The sequence below is a fragment of the Salvelinus fontinalis genome, chromosome 4 (assembly GCF_029448725.1).
Source record: "Salvelinus fontinalis isolate EN_2023a chromosome 4, ASM2944872v1, whole genome shotgun sequence".
In the NCBI taxonomy this organism is placed as follows: domain Eukaryota; kingdom Metazoa; phylum Chordata; class Actinopteri; order Salmoniformes; family Salmonidae; genus Salvelinus; species Salvelinus fontinalis.
The window spans coordinates 14,656,701-14,679,982 of record NC_074668.1 but is presented as its reverse complement, the minus strand read 5'-3'; the positions used below and the strand labels follow the sequence as shown (position 1 = coordinate 14,679,982).

The 23,282-nt window shown below is 44.6% G+C and overlaps 1 protein-coding gene across 1 annotated transcript in view; it reads left to right on the top strand.

Annotated features, from left to right (window-relative positions):
• The window catches only part of LOC129853137 (transmembrane protein 161B-like), a 43,003-nt gene extending 27,269 nt beyond the window's left edge, over nucleotides 1-15,734 (top strand). The window contains exons 12-13 of the mRNA XM_055918864.1: nucleotides 16-12,630; nucleotides 14,896-15,734. Of these exons, the coding sequence (XP_055774839.1) occupies nucleotides 16-278 (263 nt within the window). The 3' untranslated portion in view covers nucleotides 279-12,630; nucleotides 14,896-15,734. The remainder of the gene's footprint in view (nucleotides 1-15; nucleotides 12,631-14,895) is intronic.
• The last annotated feature ends 7,548 nt before the right edge of the window (nucleotides 15,735-23,282 follow it).

Sequence of the window (23,282 nt, the reverse complement as noted above, 5' to 3'; positions counted from 1 at the left end):
CTCTCTGTGTTATAGGTGGACACTCCTGGGGGGTGTACCCTGAGGAAGACTTCCCCTGTCCGCTGGACTCTGACCCTGCCATGGTGGCAGCACCAACTGCAGCTCCAGGGCCGGAGGTGGAGGCCCACCTGTCAGTGGCTCTTGGGGGCCTGCGGACAGTGTTCACCCCCCTGCTTTTCCGCGGCCTCCTCTCCTTCTTCACCTGGTGGATCGCTGCCTGCCTCTTCTCCACATCAATATTCGGCCTCTTCTATCATCAGTATCTTATGGCGGCATAGCAGCATTGCCCCAGGTTCAGTGTGGTGTCCCACAAGGCTCTGTTCCAGGCCCTTTCAGAAGTGACTGTGTGGGGCAGGTGCCCTAATGACAACTCCCCTGCCACAGCCCTGTCACTCATGATCCTATCAGCAGAGCTCCTCGTTCACCCCCAGTGCTTCCTCCATGGATGACTCTAAACCTTTTTTTTATAACCTTATTTTTGAGAGCAGGATTCACAAATCCTTACCAAGAGACTAATGTAAATGAGAGTAATGATAATATACACTGAGTGTACAAAACATTAAGAACACCTTCCTAGGGGCTGTTATGGTGACCGTATTACCGCCACACTGGCGTTCATGACAGCAGTCATATTCCATGTGACCATTTAATCACGGTAAGTAGACTTCTCCAAGCTCTGCTGCTGATGGTCATTAGTAGCCTACCAAACTTGCTTACTGCCTGGTACTCAGCACTCTATTGTCCCTCTAGTCACTCTGACATCAATGCAAAGAAATCGAAAATCAAACACTCCATGTGAACTCATGTGCAACATTTCTATAGGCTATGCAAATGCGTGAGAAAACAGAGTTTTGATGGCCTCTATTTAAATTATTTTTTTTTCTTTATTTAACCAGGTAGGCCAGTTGAGAACAAGTTCTCATTTAGAAATGCGACCAGGCCAAGATGGAGCAAAGCAGTGCGACACAAACAACAGAGTTACACATGGGATAAACAAACGTACAGTCAATAACACAATAGAAAAAAAAATATACAGTGTGTGCAAATGTAGTAAGATTAGGGAGGTAAGGCAATAAATAGACCAAAGTGGTGAAGTAATTAAAATTAGGCATTAACACTGGAGTGATAGATGTGGAGAAGATGAATGTGCAAGTAGAGGTACTGGGGTGCAAAGAAGCAACAACAAAACAAATATGGGGATGAGGTAGTTCGGTGGGCTATTTACAGATGGGCTGTGTACAGGTGCAATGACCAGTAAGCTGCTCTGACAGCTGATGCTTAAAGTTAGTGGGGGAGATATAAGACTCCAACTTCAGTTATTTTTTGCAATTCGTTCCAGTCATTGGCAGCAGAGAACTGGAAGGAAAGGTGGCCAAAGTAGGAGTTGGCTTTGGAGATGACCAGTGAAATATACCTGCTGGAGCACGTGCTACAGGTGGGTGCTGCTGTGGTGACCAGTGAGCTGAGATAAGGTGGGGCTTTAACTAGCAAGACTTATATATGACCTGGAGCCAGTGGGTTTGGCAACAAATATGAAGCGAGGGCCAGCCAATGAGAGCATACAAGTTGCAGTGATGGGTAGTATATGGGGCTTTGGTGACAAGATGGATGGCACTGTGATAGACTACACTTAGTTTGCTGAGTAGTGTTGGGGGCTATTTTGTAAATTACATCGCCGAAGTCAAGGTTCTGTAGGATAGCATGAGTGAAGGATGCTTTGTTGCGAAATAGGAAGCCGATTCTAGATGTAATTTTGGATTGGAGATGCTAAATGTGAGTCTGGAGGGAGATTTTACAGTCTAACCAGACACCTATGTATTTGTAGTTGTCCACATATTCTAAGTCAGAACTGTCCAGTGTCGTGATGCTAGACAGGCGGGCGGGTGCGGGCAGCAATCGGTTGAAGAGCATGCATTTAGTTTTACTTGTATTTAAGAGCAGTTGGAGGCCACGGAAGGAGAGTTGCATGGCATTGAAGTTAACACAGTGTCCAAAGAAGGGCCAGAAGTATACAGAATGGTGTCATCTGCGTAGAGATGGATCAGAGAATAACCAGCAGAAATAGCGACATCATTGATGTATACATTGAAAATCGTCGGGCTGAGAATTGAACCATGTGGCACCCCCTGAGAGACTTTCAGAGGTCCGGACAACAGGCCCTCCGCTTTGACACAGTGATGTATATCTGAGAAGTAGTTGGTGAACCAGGCGAAGCAGTCATTTGAGAAACCAATGCTGTGTAGTCTCCCGATAAGAATGCGGTGATTGACAGAGTCGAAAGCCTTGGCCAGGTCGATGAAGACGGCTGCACAGTACTGTCGTTTATCGATGGTGGTTATGATATCGTTTAGGACCTTGAGTGTGGCTGAGGTGCACCCATGACCAGCTCGGAAACCAGATTGCAGAGCGGAGAACGTACGGTGGGATTCAAAATGGTTGGTGATGTGTTTTGTTAACTTGGCTTTCGAAGACTTTAGAAAGGCAGGGTAGGATAGATATAGGCCTGTAACAGTTTGGGTCTAGAGTGTCTCTCCCTTTGAAGAGGTAGATGACCGCGGCAGATTTCCAATATTTAGGGTTCTCAGACGATATGAGAGGTTGATCAGGCTAGTAATAGGGGTTGCAACTATTTGTGGCGGATCATTTTAGAAAGAGAGTGTTTAGATTGTCTAGCCCAGCTGATTTGTAGGTGTTAGATTTTGCCGCTCTTTCAAAACATCAGCTATCTGGATTTGGGTGAAGGAGAAATGGGGGAGGCTTGGGCAAGTTGCTGTTGGGGGTGCAGAGCTGTTGACCCAGGTAGGGGTAGCCAGGTGGAAAGCATGGCCAGACGTAGAAAAATGCTTATTGAAATTCTTGGTTATTGTAGATTTATCGGTGGTGACAGTGTTTCCTAGCCTCAGTACAGTGGGCAGCTGGGAGGAGGTGCTCTTTATCTCCATGGACTTTTTGGGGTATGTTCTACAGGATGCAAATTTTTGTTTGAAAAAGCTAGCCTTTGCTTTCTTAACTGCATGTGTATATTTGTTCCTGACTTCCCTGAAAAGTTGCATATCGTGGGGATTATTCGATGCTAATGCAGTACGCCACAGGATGTTTTTGTGCTGCTAAAGGGCAGTCAAGTCTGGAGTGAACCAGGGGCTATATCTGTTCTTAGTTATACTTTTTTTTTGAATGGGGCATGCTTATTTAAGATTGTGAGGAAAGCACTTTTAAAGAATAACCAGGCATCCTCTACTGACAGAATGAGGTCAATATCCTTCCAGGACACCCGGGCCAGGTCGATTAGAAAGGCCTGCTCGCTGACGTGTGTTAAAGAGCGTTTGACAGTGATGAGGGGTGGTTGTTTGACCGCGGACCCATTATGGATGCAGGCAATGAGGCAGTGATCGCTGAGATCCTAGTTGAAGACAGCAGAGGTGTATTTAGAGGGCAGGTTGAAGGTGCCCGTGTTTATGGATTTAGGGTTGTACCTGATAGGTTCCTTGATAATTTGTGTGAGATCGAGGGCATCTAGCTTAGATTGTAGGACAGACGGGGTGTTAAGCATATCCCAGTTTAGGTCACCTAACAGTACAAACTCTGAAGATTAATGGGGGCAGTTAATTCACATATGGTGTCCAGGGCACAGCTGGGGGCTGAGGGGGGTCTATAACAACAGTGAGAGACTTATTTCTGGAAAGGTGGAATTTTAAAAGTAGAAGCTCGAACTGTTTGGATATAGACCTGGATAGCATGACAGAACTCTGCAGTAGATTGCAACTCCACCCCCTTTGGCAGTTCAATCTTGGTGGAAAATGTTGTAGTTGGGATGGACATTTCTGAATTTTTGGTGGCCTTTCGAAGCCAGGATTCAGACACGGCTAGGACATCAGGGTTGGCGGACTGTGTTAAAGCAATGAATAAAACACACTTAGGGAGGAGGCTTCTGATGTTAACATGCATGAAACCATGGCTTTTACGGTTACAGAAGTCAAAAAGTGATAGCGCCTGGGGAATAGGAGTGGAACTGAGGGCTACATAGCCTGGGTTAACCTCAACATCACCAGAGGAGGAGTAGGATAAGGGTACCGCTAAAGGCTATAAGAACTGGTTGTCTAGTGCGTTGGGGACAGAGAATAAAAGGAGCATATTTCTGGGCATGGTAGAATAGATTCAGGGCATAATGTATAATGTCATAGTAGGATGTGAGTACAGTGGAGGTAAACCTAGGCGTTGAGTGACGATGAGAGGTTTCGTCTCTGGAGGCACCAGTTAAGCCAGGTGAGGTCTCCGCATGTGTGTGGGGTGGGACAAAAGAGCTATCTAAGGCATTTTGAGTGGTACTGAGGGCTCTACAGTGAAATAAAACAATATATAAAAAAAGCCAAGACAGCAATAGACAAGGCATATTGACATTAGAGAGAGGCATAAAGCAAACACAGGTCAGGAGAGCTAAGACAACAACGGGTAAATGACGATGAATGGGCAGAGCGGGTCAGTTAGGTACATACAGGACCTGAGTTTGAGGCTGGGGCCGACAGGTAAACAAAATGAGGTACCGTGTTATTGAAACGGTTCAGGGGTCATCAGCTATGTAGCCGAGTGATCATATGGTCAAAAGAGCAGCAATAGGTGAGTCAGGGTGCCGTTCGGTAGTCACTACTACTCTAGGCGAGCAGGGGACACAGCGTTCAGAAAAGCTAGTGGGCCGGGGCTAGTAGATGGTTCTTTGGCGACATCGTAACAGAATAGCCTGTTGAGACCACATCGGGCGATCACGTCAGCAGTCCAGTCGTGATGTATCGGCTGGGCTCCGTGTTGACAATAAAGGGTCCAGAACAATTGACAAAGGAGGTGTTGTAGCCCTAGAATTAGCTGGTATATGGGCCTAGATCGAGGCTAGCTGGTGCTTGCTTCGGGACAGAGGCGTTAGCTAACAGTAGCCACTCGTTTGCAACTAGCTAACCACGTTGATCCGGTGTAATGATCCAGAGCGGCAGGAATCCGGTGATTGGTAGAGAGAAGCAGTCCGGTATGCTCTGGGCTCATATCGTGTTTAGCAGACAGGGAGATGTTGTCCGAGCTAAGGCTGGCTGGCTGGTGACTGAGAAAAAGGTGAAGACCGCTAGCCGTGGCTAACAAAGACTATTAGCTAGTTAGCTGGCTACCTCCTGATGGAAGTTCCAGTTATAAGGAATAAAAATAGCAGATCCGTACCACATTGGGTGAGGCAGGTTGCAGGAAAGTATATTTAGTTCGTAGATAGAAAGTGAGATTAAGATGTATACGAAAAAGAGCGGCTATTTACACTGGATAAGACACGGGATAAGACAAACACACACGTCCTACCGCTACGGCATCTTAGAATTGCGCCATCCTATTCTATTAAAAATAGGAGAATCCCATCAGCTTTTTCTATAGGCTATGCATGCTATATTTATTTCTCAACTTTTCTAATATAAAGTACATTGCTTCTCTTTACAACAGGAGTATAGCCTACCTGGCTGGCATGAAAATGAACCACGGAAAAAGCGTTTAAGTGCATAGATGACATGTAGTTTTTTCCCCCTGCCACTGTTCTGAGACAGGTGCATTATAATGGTCCATTCTAAATCAAAACATATTTCACGTATATGTAAAGACAAGATTAAATCAAGAATAGTCTGATAGGTGGCAATATTAGCCTATCACTTGTGAATGATGTATTATAACTTGTGAATGATGCCAAGTGTATGCAGTAAGGCAAATAGCACATGCGGGGGGGTTTTGCGACTTTTTCAGATTATAGTCGCACTGCTCATGTCGCCTAGCCCATAGGCCTGTATGTTTTGATAAGGTTTTATCACATCTAGAGTGGCCAGATAACTTCTTCAAATGAAGCACGTTAATCCTCTTTACAACCAGTGTAGAGCCTAAGTTTGGGGAACATAATTTTCACCATAAAAATGAAACTTTATAATAAAGCATTACATGCATAATCGCATTTGCGGTCACTTTTGAGAACAGTGTTTTCCCGCTAATTGATTATATTTAGGAACATGTGCGCTGATAGGCTACTGCCGTGTGCACATTGCTCAGCTTATAATGTGAAGAAATAGCCTAATTTATCAACATTTTAAGTTAAACGTTCTGATCTGTTGCATCAGCCTCATTGCTTTTAAAATAAATGTTGATGTGAGTGGTTGTATTAATTTGGGATCTATCGCATCCCACAACTGTCCCAGACTATGTTTAGAATATTTATGCACAGAAGGGCAAGTTGACCAATAGAATAGGTAAACTTTTGTGGTACGGTGGATAGCAGATTGACATAGGCTAGTGTTTTTGCCCTTCGTTTGGCCTACTCATCTTGTTGGCTGACGAAAAGTAAATGTGGACAGTTCTTCTAACATCTTCAATATGCGCCTCGGAATTCGATAAGCGGGATGAGCGCAGTTGCGTCCCCGATATGTTTGCCTTCACTTGTAGCCTACTTAGCTGAGAAGCCTGTGAGAAGGACACGATTACATGACGGGCATTGGTTAAAAATAATTGAGATATCTGAGAGAGCCATGTGAGTGAGAGGTACTTTGGAGCAAGGTGATTGGCAGCCGGGAGAAGGGAATTATAATTATTATATTCAGCCCAAGGGCATAACGTCCACTTTGGCTGCAAAAGGCATGGGTTTTTTAGGGGGCATTACGTCCACACAAGGGGGATGCCGCTGGGAAATTCGAGGCCTGGTGATACATTTTATCAAGTGCTTGTCAAATTGTGAACAAGAGACTGATGAAGTGTGTGCAGCCTACACAAGAAACAAAGCAGAGGTCATGCCTTTCATGCAATTCTTTTCAAATCCTCATTAGTTGCATCATGCAGGCTTAGAATGTATTAAAAATCTAAACATATAGCCCAACGTTTATCACAACTAAGGTTGCAGAAATAACTAAATGAAGCATATAGGAGAACTTGTTTCTTTGTTAACCTCTTAACACAGAATAGCCATGTGTGCGCTCTCCCACAGAAATCGTTTGAAGAAAATGTCCTTTGTGTTTTATTCAGCAATGTTCAATTGTATTCTTCATACTGTAAAATAATACAACGGAATTCTAAGCAAATCTTTATGTACGCCCAGAGCCATATGGCTAGCCAGATTCTGCTCTTCTGAAATAGGCTACCTATTCTTCATATCATGTTTCTTTAGACCTGTAATGGATTTATCGTGATGGTGTAGGCTATATTACATAGATTTATTAGACTTTTTAAAATGTAGATGTTCCAAAGTTCTACATCAGTGGCTTGTAGACTATGCGTGGATGCCAGGAGATGCTAAACATGTTTATGTAAATTGAAGGTCAAATACAGTAAGACCGGCAGTTATTTTCACCGGCTGACAAAATTTCATTACCGCCACAGCCCTACACCTTCCTAATATTGAGTTGCCTCAATTCGTCGGGGCATGGTGTCGAAAGTGTTCCACAGGGATGCTGGCCCATGTTGAATCCAGTGCTTCCCAAATTTATATCAAGTTGGCTGGATGTCCTTTGGGGGGTGGACCATTCTTGATACAGATGGAAAACTGTTCATGAAAAACCCAGCAGCGTTGCAGTTCTTGACACACTCAAACCAGTGTGCCTGGCACCTACTACCATACCATGTTCAAAGGCACTTAAATATTTGGTCTTGCCCATTCACCCTCTGAATGGCACACATACACCATCCATGTCTCAAAGCTTAAAAGTCCTTTAACCTGTCATCTCCCCTTCATCTACACTGATTTTGAATTGGATTTAACAAGTGTCATCAGTAAGGGATCATACATTAGCTTTCACCTGGATTTCCTTGGTCAGTCTGTCATGGAAAGAGCAGGTGTTCATAATACTTTGTACACTCAGTGTGCGTACAGTCTTAAACAGAGCAGCAGAAACGACCTTGTCTCTGCATACTGTGGTGGGGCTTGGGACCTGTGGATTGTGTGATGGGACATGAGAGCTAAACCGCTGCTCGCAAGTCACGGTTTGAGAAGGGACAGCTGGAAGCAATGCTATTCCTGCTGGAGGAGGAGGGGAACCTCACTGGGACATTCCATGCTGAGATCCCATCACTTGAAACTGTGCAATGTGTACTTATGATTTGTGATGTATATTACCCCCCCATTTTACTGACCCTGGTACAAACTGAGCCATATTGGAAGAGCTGAGAGAAACTTGTGCCCCTTCTGACAAGTTGTGACAGCAGTCAGGTAGGGCAGCACACAGGGCCTGTTCAAGGGAATAGCATCTGTAGATGTTTTATTTAATCTTTTAGTTTGACAGGGAAATCACATGGAGACCAATGTCTCTTTTACAGGTGAGCCCTGTAGATTAATACTCGTGTGTGCAGACTAAAGTAAACAAATGTATCGTAGATCTGTAATGATGCAATGGGATGCGTGAAATAACGAGCGGCATTAGTTCCGGTACTTTGGACAAATCACGATTTCGCAGGTGTTTCGGAAGGAGAGAGGACATTTGGCCCATAGACTTGCCCATAACCTGCAGAGAGAGAGAGAGAAGGTGGAGGTCTTCGTTCCGGGTCCGATCCTTTTTCGATATCTTCTCTTAACGTGTGGAACCAGAACTTAAATGAGCATTTTACCAATCACACAAGACTTTAGTTCTGGATTAACTAAGATTGGCATGTGTGTATGAATCTATGTGATGTGAGTAAGATCCCTGCTGTCATGTTGGCATACATTATGCCCGTGGGCAGTAGGTAGCCTAGCGGTTAAAAACTAAAAGGGCCTTTTGATCAAGAGAAGATTTAAGTCAACTGCCACTTATAAGCCACAGACTCTTTTCCTCCACTCTCCCCTCTCCCCTCCTCGACCCAACTCCACCCTCGACCCTCCTCAATTCTCTTCTCCCCTCCTCCACCCATTGTAGAGCCAGTAGAGAAACTATGATTATCTGTGAATTTATGAATATTTATTTTGAAAGAGATGCCAAGTAAGACTGACCCTTCCAGTGGGCTTTAGATTTGATGTCTGCTAGTTTTGAACATACAGCAACTCTGCGGCCTTCTGTCTTCAGAGTCCCAATGCGGACTCAATGGAGCACAAGTGTGTACTCATACGCTTGTGCATATATTTTATGTACAGCAAGACTTTCACAGGCTTACTGACATGCATGCACACACACACACAGAGTCATGTGCTTGAACACAGGGATGATTGTCCAGCCCGTTCAGGAATAAAAGACAGTTGTCTGGACACTACTCTGATTGTAGGCCTATGTCTACTTGAAGTCCAGAGGGGTATACTACAAAGCAGGATCAATGAGTTAGCCTGCTAACTGATAAACAACAATCAATTTTCTGGATCATTAAGAACGCTATATGTAGATATGTATTTTTGGTCAGTTAGACTATGCCCATTTCAAGCATATCTTTCTAAAAAACTAAAAATGTATTTCAGAATATTTAGGCAAGCTAGCTAACTCTTTGATCTTACTAACCTTTAACTAGGCAAGTCAGTTAAGAACAAATTCTTATTTACAAACCCGGACGAGCCTGGGCCAATTGTGCGACGCCCTATGGAACTCCCAATTACGGCTGGTTGTGATACAGCCTGGATTCGAACCAGGGTGTCTGTAGTGAGATGCAGTGCCTTAGACCGCTGCACCACTCGGGAGCCCCCTTGATCTTTGTAGTATACCCATCAGAGTTCAGAGAGGTTGTTTTGGTCAATGGTTATCGTAACACTAACTCCGTATTGATATGTAGACTCAGCGATGTGACGTAGATGCAGAAAGTAAACAGCATAGTTGGTCAATTTCCACAACAACTAAGAGCATTGAAGAGCGAAGCTCAACTTATCCGCTGTTTTGGTGCCCTGGCTACCAAACTGTGAACAGCGTGAAGCGAACCCATGCACATGCACAGATACTGTGTGAGAGTGAAGTCTTGCATCTCGCTCATTTCAATATCTGCGGTGCTGCTCGTAGCAAAGTCATTTCGCTGAGTCAACCTTTAACATGTTTACACAGCATTATATCGGATGACAAAATCATTGTTTTGTTTCCTGTGAAGGCTTTCTGTCAGTCTTACCTTAACATGTTCCTCTCTTGAAAGGTGGGGAATGTGCACACTATGAATGTATCAATCCTGCCTAATTTCAGCTTGTTTTTATGATGAAAGTGTTTGGTGTCCGTGATTTAAATTGTTACCTTCAACGGTTAACGGCTGCACATGGCTCTTATTACCAGCCCTATGCCTCGTGACTAGTTCAACAGAAGATTTATTGAACCTCTACGAACACCACGTTTTGAAGTAAAATAAAAATAAAAAAAAAATGCATTTATTGTATACTGAACAAAAATATAAATGCAACATGTAAAGTGTTGATTTCATGAGCTGAAATTAAAAAAAATCTGGAAATGTTCCATATGCACAAATTTGTTTACGTCCCTGTTAGTGAGCATTTCTCCTTTGCCAAGATAATCCATCCACCAGAAAGGTGTGCCATAACAAGAAGCTGATTAAACAGCACGATCATTACACAGGTGCACCTTGTGCTGGGGATAATAAAAGGCCACTCTAAAATGTGCGGTTTTGTCACACAACACAATTCCACAGATGTCTCAAGTATTGAGGGAGCCTGCAATTGGCATGCAGACTGCAGGAATGTCCACCAGAGCTGTTGCCAGAGAATTTAAAGTCCATTTCTCTACCATAAACCGCCTCCAATTTACGTTTTAGAGAATTTGGCTGTACGTCCAACCGGCCTCACAACCGCAGACCACTTTTAACCACACCAGCCCAGAACCTCCACATCCGGCATCTTCACCTGTGGGATTGTCTGAGGCCAGCCACCCAGACAGCTGATGAAACTGAGGAGTATTCCTGTCTGTAATAAAGCCCTTTTGTGGGGAAAAGCTGTCTCCCCAGTGGGTGGCCCTATGCCCACCAATGGCTGGGCCTAATTCATTTATTTCAATTGACTGATTTCCTCTTATGAACTGTAACTCTGGAAACTCACTGAAATTGTTGCATGTTGTGTTTATATTTCTGTTCAGTATATACAGTTTTTGAGGGGCTGTATTATTGGACTGTACAATGTTTCAGTTCAGAAATGTTTTCAAGACAAATCAATTGCAAATTGTATCTTTAATTTGCTCCATGACATGTCAATCAAGGATTAGCTGAGATACTTTTACAATGCATTGGCCAAAAATGCATTGTTTGTCTCGTCTGTCACCATTTGCGTTTTTTTTTTTGTATTTCTTTATTTGGGTTCAAAAGTATTTCTACATTTCCATGTGTTTATTATTTCTGGTTTAGTTTGTCTTTAAATTAAAATAATTTTGTGTTTTTTAGAATTTGTTTTCGATCTCAAGAATTTCCATTTACTGACTTACCGGTTGCTAATTGGCCAAGTTGCTTTTCCTTGTGCTGCGCTACAAATGTTTTATGTCTCAGAGGGTTCCTCTCCCAGTGGCCAGGCTAGGCCAGCAGTGGCATGATTGAGTAACCATTACACTTAAACTGCATGAGAGGTTACATTCAAGACTAGATTATCTAAAACATTTGTATTTTTTAACCGATTTGTTCTGAAATATTATTGAGGACCTTTAGACCGCTGATCACTTGAGCTCTATGCGCCAGAGTCGTGGACACTGCAGGAGGGACCCACTGTAGGAGGGACCCACTGCAGGAATGACCCACTGTAGGAGGGACCCACTGCAGGAGGGACCCACTGCAGGAATGACCCACTGTAGGAGGGACCCGCTGCAGGAATGACCCACTGTAGGAGGGACCCACTGCAGGAATGACCCGCTGTAGGAATGACCCACTGTAGGAGGGGCCCGCTGCAGGAATGAAGAGTGCCACTAGAGGCATGGCATACATGTATGTACCTCTTCTCGAAAGCTCTGATAATGTTGCCAGTTTCTGACTCAATAATGCAGCAATTTTCCAATGGACAAGTGTTAATATAGTGAGTCATCATTGGTTGTGGATGAGGTGAGTTTCCCACTTACTATGTAAAGTGCTTTCAGTACCTCGGTAGAAAGGCTCTATATAAATCCAAACCATAATCAGCATTATTATTACGATGGCATCTGTTGTAGTATTTGACTTTATAACTAAATTGATCATACCTTCAGGCAGCTGTTGGATGATGATTAGAAAGAGTTAGGCCATGTGAGAATAGTGTCCAGACTCATTAATCCATATGTTACCAGTGAAAAACATTAGCTTCAATTTGAATTATTTCCTAGTGATTCAGTATTGTCTGATATGTGTGTTCACTCCCTGTGTAAAGGGGAGTTACCCTGCTCAGATGTTGCATGGGTTAAAGGAAAACTCCACTCAAAAACTGATCCAGTCCCAAAGTGTTTTGCATGTCAACTGTAACGTCCTGACCAGAGTTCTTATGTGTTTTGCTTGTTTAGTGTTGGTCAGGACGTGAGCTGGGTGGGAATTCTATGTTGTGTGTCTAGTTAGTCTGTTTCTGTGTCCAGCCTAATATGGTTCTCAATCAGAGACAGCTGTCAATCGTTGTCCCTGATTGAGAATCATATATAGGTGGCTTGTTTTGTGTTGGGGATTGTAGGTGGTTGTTTCCTGTCTTTGTGTTTTGTCTGCACCAGCTAGGACTGTGACGGTTAGTTTTTTTTGTCATTTTGTATAGTGTCTTGTTTTGTGTTAATTAAATCATGGAAAATTACCACGCTGCACATTGGTCCTCAGATCCTTCTCGCCTCTCCTCGTCTGAGGAGGAGGACGACTTAGACTGCCGTTACAGAACCACCCACCAAACTCGGACCAAGCAGCGTGAGTACGGGCAGCGACAGCAGCAGCAGCGGCCAACTACACAGGACTCCTGGACATGGGAGGACATTTTGGAGGGTAAAGGACCCTGGGCTAAGGTTGGAGAGAATCGCCGCTCTCGGGAGGAGATGGAGGCAGCTAAAGCCCAGGAGCGGTGGTATGAGGAGGCAGCACGGAAGCGTGGCTGGAAGCCCGTGAAGAAACCCCAAAAATGTCTTGGGGGGAGGCTAAAGGGTAGTGTGGTAAAGGCAGGTAGGAGACCTGCGCCCACTTCCCATGCTTACCGTGGAGAGCGGGAGTACGGGCAGACACCGTGTTATGCGGAAGAGTGCACGGTGTCTCCTGTACGTGTGCATAGCCCAGTGCGGGTTATTCCACCTCCCCGCACTGGGCGGGCTAGATTGAGCATTGAGCCAAGTGCCATGAAGCCGGCTCAACATATCTGGCCTCCAGTACGTCTCCTCGGGCTGGTGTACATGGCACCAGCCTTACATATGGTGTCCCCGGTTCGCCAACACAGAGCATTCAACCAGGTAAGGTTGGGCAGGCTCGGTGCTCAAGGGAGCCAGTACGCCTGCACGGTCCGGTATATCCGGCGCCACCTTCCCGCCCCAGCCCAGTACCACCAGTGCCTACACCACGCACCAGGCTTCCAGTGCGTCTCCAGAGCCCTGTTCCTCCTCCACGCACTCTCCCTGTGGTGCGTGTCTCCAGCCCAGTGCCTCCAGTTCCGGCACCACGCACCAGGCTTATAGTGCACTTTGAGAATTCAGTGTGCCCTGTTCCTGCTCCCCGCACTAGCCTTAAGGTGCGTGTCTCCAGTCCGGTACCACCAGTTCCGGCACCACGCACCAGGCCTACTGTGCGCCTCAGCAGGTCAGAGTCGGCCGTCTGCCCAACGCCGCCTGCACTGCTCGTCTGCCCAGCGCCGTCTGAGCTGCCTGCACTGCTCGTCTGCCCAGCGCCGTCTGAGCCGCCCGTCTGCCCAGCGCCGTCTGAGCCGCCCGTCTGCCCAGCGCCATCTGAGCCGCCCGTCTGCCCAGCGCCATCTGAGCCGCCCGTCTGCCCAGCGCCATCTGAGCCGCCCGTCTGCCCAGCGCCATCTGAGCCGCCCGTCTGCCCAGCGCCATCTGAGCCGCCCGTCTGCCCAGCGCCATCTGAGCCGCCCGTCTGCCCAGCGCCATCTGAGCCGCCCGTCTGCCCAGCGCCATCTGAGCCGTCCGTCTGCCCAGCGCCATCTGAGCCGTCCGTCTGCCACGAGCCGCCAGAGCCGCCAGCCAGTCAGGAGCCGCCAGAGCCGCCAGCCAGTCAGGAGCCGCCAGCCAGTCAGGAGCCGCCAGCCAGTCAGGAGCCGCCAGCCAGTCAGGAGCCGCCAGCCAGTCAGGAGCCGCCAGCCAGTCAGGAGCCGCCAGAGCCGCCAGCCAGTCAGGAGCCGCCAGAGCCGCCAGTCAGGAGCCGCCAGAGCCGCCAGTCATGAGCTGCCCTACAGTCATGAGCTGCCCTCCAGTCATGAGCTGCCCTACAGTCATGAGCTGCCCTACAGTCATGAGCTGCCCTACAGTCATGAGCTGCCCTACAGTCATGAGCTGCCACTCAGTCATGAGCTGCCACTCAGTCATGAGCTGCCACTCAGTCATGAGCTGCCACTCAGTCCGGAGCTGCCACTCAGTCCGGAGCTGCCACTCAGTCCGGAGCTGCCTCTCTGTCCGGAGTTGCCCCTCTGTCCTGAGCTACCTCCTAAATCATGTGGGGGCCTTGGGGAGGATTCTTAGGCCAAGGTCATGGGCGAGGGTCGCCACTCAAAGGACGCTAAGGAGGGGGACAAAGACAGTGGTGGAGTGGTGTCCTCGTCCTGCGCCGGAGCCGCCACCGCGGACAGATGCCCACCCAGACCCTCCCCTTGAGTTTTAGGGGTGCGTTCGGAGTCCGCACCTCAGGAGGGGGGTACTGTAACGTCCTGACCAGAGTTCTTATGTGTTTTGCTTGTTTAGTGTTGGTCAGGACGTGAGCTGGGTGGGAATTCTATATTGTGTGTCTAGTTAGTCTGTTTCTGTGTCCAGCCTAATATGGTTCTCAATCAGAGACAGCTGTCAATCGTTGTCCCTGATTGAGAATCATATATAGGTGGCTTGTTTTGTGTTGGGGATTGTGGGTGGTTGTTTCCTGTCTTTGTGTTTTGTCTGCACCAGCTAGGACTGTGACGGTTAGTTTGTTTTGTCATTTTGTATAGTGTCTTGTTTTGTGTTAATTAAATCATGGAAAATTACCATGCTGCACATTGGTCCTCAGATCCTTCTCGCCTCTCCTCGTCTGAGGAGGAGGATGACTTAGACTGCCGTTACATCAGCAGTAAAGTTTTCAAGATATTGGACTTTTAAGAAGCCAAGTGTCACTTCATCATGAAGTTTCAAGTGACAACTTTGCTTCTTGAAAGTCCAATATCTTGAAAACTTTACTGCTGACATGCAAAACACTTTGGGACTGTATCAAAAGTGGACTAAGGAAAAAAATACCAAATTATAGTTTTTGAATGGATTTTTCCTTTAAGTGCCATGTCATCGACTGTGGAGTCTAGCACCAGATTTCTATAACATGGTTAGCTGATACGTAAAATACCGATGCAGGAACTGTAAGATTGGCATGCATCAACAACACCTGAGCAGGGGAACACAACCATGTGTCCCTATATTGTCCCTTTCTCCGTATCGACGCCTCTCTGCTCTTTTCATAAAATCATTACAGGAGAACCATTCTTTCCTGTTTGAATGTGGTTTTGACAACAGTGAGTTTATACTGTTTGGCACGCTGTGTGTGTGTATAGTGAAATTATTCTCAATGATTTAACAGTTCTCTGTAGACTATAACAGGCAAGTAATTACTTATTTTTACTGAGAGGAAAAACCGACTGATTTTTATACATTGTCTGAGTCTTGAATTTAAATAAAGTGGCATTTGTTTTGTAATTTTCTTTGTCATGTATTATTACGAGCTATGTTTAACTTATTTGGTTTAATGTGGAGGAAAGTTAAACTCACTCTCTGATATGGTAAGCAGGAATCTGATGACAGTCAGTCAGTCATGCTGACGCATGCCAGATCTTACAACACCTGGATAGGTATTTTATGTATCAGCTAACCACATCATGTTATAGCAATCTGGTCCCCGAGGGCACAGTTGATGATGTGGCACACAATCATTGGTGGATGCATGTAACGTCTGAGCAGGGGAACACGACCCATGTGTTGAAAAGCCCACCATGTTATTTACAATCCAAAATGGCTGCTGTGCATCACCAAGGTGGATGCTACATATTGTCAGTGGAGGGGATGAATTAACCCCATGCAATTATGAGTGTTTTAAGACCTCAGTGAAAAGTGCTGCTTGAATGTAATACATAGCATTGCTGTTTGTTTACATTATGACACTACACCACTGCTTTTATTTATTTCAGGAGTTACAGTAGCATGTGTAAACTGGCTAGAGGCTACAGCATTTTACAGTTCCAAAGTTAAACAGGAACAAATAAAGAAATTCACTTTAGTAACTGGCCTTTTCATTCCTGATGTCTTCCTCACATTTGGCTCTGTCCTGGTTGTGCTCCTAACAGGGTGTGGCTTAGCATCAGCCTGTCAAGTACACTGATAATGTAATTGCTCTGATAAGCCCCTCACTGTAAATTACTTGTGTTCATTTTGGCTTTCCAAGGCCTTCATCTAGTCACTTTTGAGGACACATTTTCGGCTTCATTGTAAACCAGAGGCTCAAGATAGCGTTCAATATTGTTTTGTCGTCATATCATTTTATTTAGCCTCGAGTGACACTTTAGACTAAATGGAAGTCCTTGTACCGACTGAAAATAATTTAGCCATTCTCTATTGATTTGCTTTGCCTGTCCTCTGATGTCCTTGTATGTTGGAGTGAGGTGATGAGTTGTACGACAGGGGAGTCATACTCAAACTCAGGCATTATGAGGCATTCCTTGAATAGTACAGCGCTATAATAAAGGCTGAGTGCCATTGTCCATACTCCATATGAACAGGGGAAACTGGGCCAATACATTCATTTCAAAGGCAGCTGGATCAATGAGACAGATCCCAAAACCAACCTCTGGTGAGGCTCTTTTCTTTCCCTTGAAAGGGGCCCATTCAGACCAGTCTGTTCACCACAGAGGGCCACAGAGCACCCCTTTGGGGGGTTGGCGTACCCCTCCAGACCCCCATCTCACATCAAGAATGATGGAATCTTCTGGAGAGGTGTCCCTTTAATCACTAGGTCTCTGAGGGAGAATAGGAATTCAACCATTGTGTTATTGGGACTGGGAGAAGTGGCTATAAAGAGGAGCTACTCCCTGAATGACCTGACCTTGTAGAATGAATGGCTCAAAAGAGGACACTTCGGTTCTCCTGAACACCTCTGACCTGTTTTTATACATGTAGATAATTTTTGCAATTCTACTTCAGATTTGAGAAAAGGAAAAACGTGGCCTGCTTAGGTACTATTTTCTCAAGTATGTGGTGGCGTGTATTCATGGATGCCAAGAGAAGCCAGGCTTCCCCAAAAAATTTACCAATAAAACATTTGAAAAACATACATTTTATCTTTCGTCTCTGTGTGTTTCATAATTTTCCTTCAATTCACAAGAGGATACATGTATCTCACAGGAGAAAGCATCCGAGCTGGTGAAACAGCATCCCTCTGTCTCTCTACGTGTAGGCCTTCTATCTGATGCTGTCTGGTCCAAATGAGTATGAAAATGTTGCCGTCCATAGCATTGAAGGCAAGGGAAGCCAGCAATATTTGGCCTTCCTTGACATAAAAGGTATTAGCCAATCAGTGTTGAGCTAAACTTTGCGAGCTCAACTGTAAATGGTTCTGGCGCACCAAAAAAAAGTGTCAAGGGAAGCCAGCTTGGATTTGGAGTCACTACTATCAAATCCCATTGAGAGCATACGTCATTGACAGAAAAACTTGAAATGTTGCATCTTGGAATTGTTGTTGTCTTCAGGTGGCTAGCTAGCCAGCTAGCTAAAATAGGCCCTTTCCTAAATCAGCCATGTATGGAGATTTGGACTTGTGGTTTTACTTAATTCTCCGTACTGGCCAATGGTTGTAACGGCAATTCTGATCCAACCATTAATTCATACATTGTTGTACCCCTGGCCTGAGAGGATGGAAGTTCAATATGTAGCTAGATGTAGAAGGCTAATGTTAACTAGCTAACGTTGCCCATGAATGGAAGTTAGGCTAGCGAGAAAGCCTTTTAGCCAGGTAGCCTAGGACAACAAAAACTTGAAGCGGATACTGTATGACAGAGTCATAGACCATTTCATCAACATGAAAGAGAGGAGGATGGCATTGGCACATGTTTTCAATTGAGTCATTTTAACTACCAGTCAAGCCAATAGTAAACAATGCAAGATGCGTGTTTCATATCTCCTTTAGATGTGCTAAAAGTAATATGCTACAGTACTGTAAATTACAGTAGATTACTCAATTTTCACATTAGGCAATACACTTACATTACTTAACAAAATGTACAGAAAATCTATCATTTCCAAAATATATATCCAATGTGTAATGAAAGCTGTGATTAATGAAGACATACTCTACAATCATTAATGCCAAATATATACAGTACCAGTCAAAAGTTTCGACACACCTACTCATTCAAGGGTTTATCTTTATTTTTACTATTTTCCACATTGTACAATAATAGTGAAGACATCAAAACTATGAAATAACACATATGGACTCATGTAGTAACCAAAAAGTGGTTACTTTTTATATGTTTTATATTTTAGATTCTTCAAAGTAGCCACCCTTTGCCTTGATGACAGCTTTGCACACTCTTGGCATTCTCTCAACCAGCTTCATGAGAAATGCTTTTCCAACAGTCTTGAAGGAGTTCCCACATATGCTGAGCACTTGCTGGCTGCTTTCCCATCACTCTGTGGTCCAACTCATCCCCAAACCATCTCAATTGGGTTGAGGTCGGGTGATTGTGGAGGCCAGGTCATCTGATGCAGTACTCCATCACTCTCCTTGGTCAAATAGCCCTTACACAACCTGGAGGTGTATTTGAGGTCATTTTAGGTCATAAGCGCAAACCAGATGGGATGGCGTATCGCTGCAGAATGTTGTGGCATCCATGCTGGTTAAGTGTGCCTTGAATTCTAAATAAATCACATTCAGTGTCACCAGCAAAGCACCCCCACACCATCACATCTCCTCCATGCTTCACAGTGGGAACCACACATGCGGAGATCATCCGTTCACCCACTCTGCATCTCACAAAGACACGGCGGTTGGAACCAAAAATCGCGAATTTGGACAGTCTGCACCTGGGATATGAACTCACAACCTCACAGTTCACAGCATTCCAAAGTTCTTGCTATGCCAACCTCCCTGCTATGCCACCATTTGCCGTCCCTTCATCATCACTGTCAGAACATGTCAGAAGTTTTTTACTTGGTTTATGAACATCTCCAGTCAAGACCCCTCCCCTACCGCCAGAAGTCACCTGAAATAGAAGGACTTGTTATGCAATTTTCAGGCGTGTTACAATGCTTGTCGGATAAATAATTACAGTTCCATTGTGGCTGAATATTGACATATTCATTGATTATGACAACGGAGACATTTAAGCATTTTATTGTTATGAATAAACAAGAAAACAAAGTTTTAGTTAGTGGCAGTGTTTCTCTACCAAATGTTCATGATATCATTGGTCGACATAAATGTACCGCATCTCATCTTACCTAAGTTCTGTACAGCAAAGGGACCCACATTGTATTTGTAAAACGTTTAATATTTCAGTCAATCACATTTGACTAAATATAGACTAAATATTTTGGCTAGAATAATTACAGTGCTTCAGAAAAGATTCCTGAAAAATGTTGTATGATTAAATATGGAAATATGAATACTACAGTCAGCAGCTATGGCAACATCAGTACTTATGATAAACATGTTTATTTAACTAGGCAAGTCAGTTAATAACAAATTCTTATTTAGAATGACGGCCTACACCGGCCAAACCCAGACGACACTGGGCCAATTGTGCACTGCTCTATGGGCCTCCCAATCACAGCCAGTTGTGATACAGCCTGGACTCAAACCAGGGTGTCTGTAGTGACACCTCTAACACTGAGATGCAGTGCCTTAGACCGCTGCACCACTAGGGAGCCCAAACATGATCTTGAACAGTGCTCATAGTAACATCTATTCATGGACAAATTGGGGTGTGCTTGCTCCTCATAGCCATATGAAATGTCTTGCTGCCCTCCTCGTAATCACCAGTACTCTTACATTCATTCACATTGAGATGAACATGGCTCGTCTGGGGTCTCTACGGTGCATTCTAGCATGGCCTTTAATTAGGAGCTTCCAGATAGTCTGAGCTCTCTCTGTGTGTGTGTGTGTGTGTGTGTGTGTGTGTGTGTGTGTGTGTGTGTGTGTGTGTGTGTGTGTGTGTGTGTGTGTGTGTGTGTGTGTGTGTGTGTGTGTGTGTGTGTGTGTGTGTGTGTGTGTGTGCGCGTGTCTGTGTGTGTGTGAACGGTGCATTCTAGCATGGCCTTTAATTAGAAGCTTCCTGATAGTCTGAGCTCTGTGTGTGTGCGTGCGTGCGTGCGTGCGTGCGTGTGCGTGTGTGAGCACTTGTGTGTGTAATCAGTCAAGTAATATAATGATCATTCATAGTAGTTTATAAAACACAACTACAGTAAATGTGATTTTAAAATGAAAACACAATAGCTGTTTGATTTGGTAGTTGACCCTTCTGTAGGAAATATTCTAATGAAGTACAGAAGGACAAAAACAGGGCTTTCATGAGACTTCTACACTGAAAAGGAACAAATCGGGAAATGTATTTGAATTGTTACAACATGTAGGAAAACACCATAAAAGTCAATGCCAATCAACTGATCATTTTAAATATATATATATATATTTTTTTTTTTATACATTTAGATTTGATCACTTCTAGGGATCGCCTCACTGAGGTGAATAAACAGGGTTGACTTCCCCCTAGTGGTCTTTGGGCAGAACTGCACTGTAAGCCTGAAAATCAGCAGCAGAATCCTCAACCTTCAGAATGTCCAATGAGAAAGCAGCTTATTAAAGTGTTCATATCCAATGGAACCAGGTGAAGAATGCAAGTACATCTTTTTTTCAGCCTAAGAATAAGATCAAGGTTTCTCCTTGGCAATGGTAGGGCACTTCTATTTCTTTCAAGTTCCAATCATGATAATAACAAGAACGTTTGGAATACCCTGAAATTCAGCTATTTAAGGATGGGCAATGAGGGTGTATTTGTCATGAGATATTAGTGTCCCACATGGAACAGCAGGATGATTGACAGATTGTTATTGTGATCACGGAAATAGTGCTGCTGTCCTCATCCATAAGCCTATTGTGTGCTATCATTACATTGCATCGAAGAGAGTGGGGGGAAAAAAGTCCACCCAATGAGTAATCTGTCCTAACTCAATTAAATATCGGTCCCTGGATTGCATTTTGGTTGGATAGGATTTAGACTCTGTCATAGATTGATATAGTGTGTAACACCAATACTTGAACATCCAGAACCCTGGACCTCTGTGCATTCCCTCCTCCTCCACACACACCCACACACACACATACGTGCACACACACACACCCACACACACACATACACGCTCACATGCACACACACACACAGCCGACCGATGCCTGCATTATTGTGCTACAGGGTACGTTTCCTGCATGCCTTAAGGGTTCATTTGCAGCACTGTATTTCATTAAGGCTGACAATGAACAATACATTCCTGGAGTGCTACATGCCCAGTCCTTTCACACAGTTCCTAAAGATCAACCTATGTTCCTCATGACGGCAATTTAACACTGTACTATACATTCAGGAAATGTCATTTCAATTCTGATTAGAGGGAGAACAATAGAATGTCATCATACAGAGGATTGTACACACACATCAACTCTTTCATGTTTCGTTATGAAGTTATTAATCTGGGCAATTATGCTGAACACAGAATTCTTAGAGTATGTGTCTATATTTATAGCTCTATTCAATCAGATCCGCTTTAGCCGACATCCACATAGCAGTTGTTTTGACGGTGTCGGAGGTGGAACTGTGTTAGAGCTGTCAAATCCACAAACAGCTCCTGGCATTGTACCTAAAGCGAGTATTGCCATTGGTTGCACGGATTCGCAAAAAGAGAAATCCAACGCAACCTTGTTTACAAGTTCGAACACTGGGATGTGAGATGTAATCTACACCTCCATTAGGCTGATAGAAATCATAATTATTTTGTTTAAGGATTTTTAAATTTGAGCGTCATTATTTCTATATAGGATACACTTTCTCGTTCTGAACTTCTAACACGAGTGAGACGGATGTGGCTGCGTGACAATGATCCCAATAGCAGCTGCTCAACTCCAACGCATTTCCACCTCCGACACCACCTAAACATCAGCTATGCGGGTGTCGGCTATCTTCAGCTAACGCCTGATCTGATTGAATCTAGGCTTTCAGTTCTACACCATAGTGTAAAAAAACACGTGGGGTACAAATCTCATGCTCCGTGTACAGCATGGTTGAGCTCTTATTCTGATTACTGTATTTGTTTGGTTTTATCCATTCATTTTCAATAAGGTTGACTTGACCTAACGAACCAAAATAAACACATACGAATGTCATTTCTGCAGAGGTAATTCATGTCATTTAAAATACAACTTGAAATTAGTCCGTTTGACTAAAAGGAATAAGGTCGTGTTTTAGAGTCCATTTACGGCTTTGATTGTGTCTCTGTGTTAGGGAACATATTGACACACACATTGACTTGATCTTTCACCCCTGCATGCCACCTGTTAGAGCGTTGACCGGCGGCCTGGGAGCAGCTCAGGTCATTAGGGCCATTCAGAAGAGTCAATGGAGGTTCCCAGGGGAGACTGTGGAGACTGGCCAGAGGACAGACACTGGGATTCCTGCACTCCACACTCCAGTGTCCGCAAGGCTGATCCTCTGCTATTGCACGGGGCTGGCTGATGCATGCACATCCAAACCACTCTAGCATTTTGGGGGCACTAAACAAGCCAGCAAACATTTTTAGTGGCCCACTTCTTGACTGGGTAGAGAAAAATGTACTTTTAAAGTTAATTTCCAATTCTACACATTTTGCATTTTTTTTATTGTTGCAGTTTAAAGCAAGTTTTCTGCAGTTCTACCCATTTTGCCATGGGGTGGCCCCTTGGAGGTCAGGGTCCCTGGGCACGTGCCTTGCGTGCCCGGTCCCTATTCGGCCATGACTACCACAAGTTTAGATAACTGGCTAGACTAATTTACCAATCTAAAAATGGTTAGCTAGTTGAGTGACTGTCAGTGGCCCTGAAACCACTGTTGTGGATCTGCTGTTGACCTGTGTGTGTGTGTGTGTTCGTGTGTGTGTTTCAAATTATATCCACAGTGTTTCTTTACAGCCAGTTTCACACACTCAGGAGGATCACAAACAGTCACA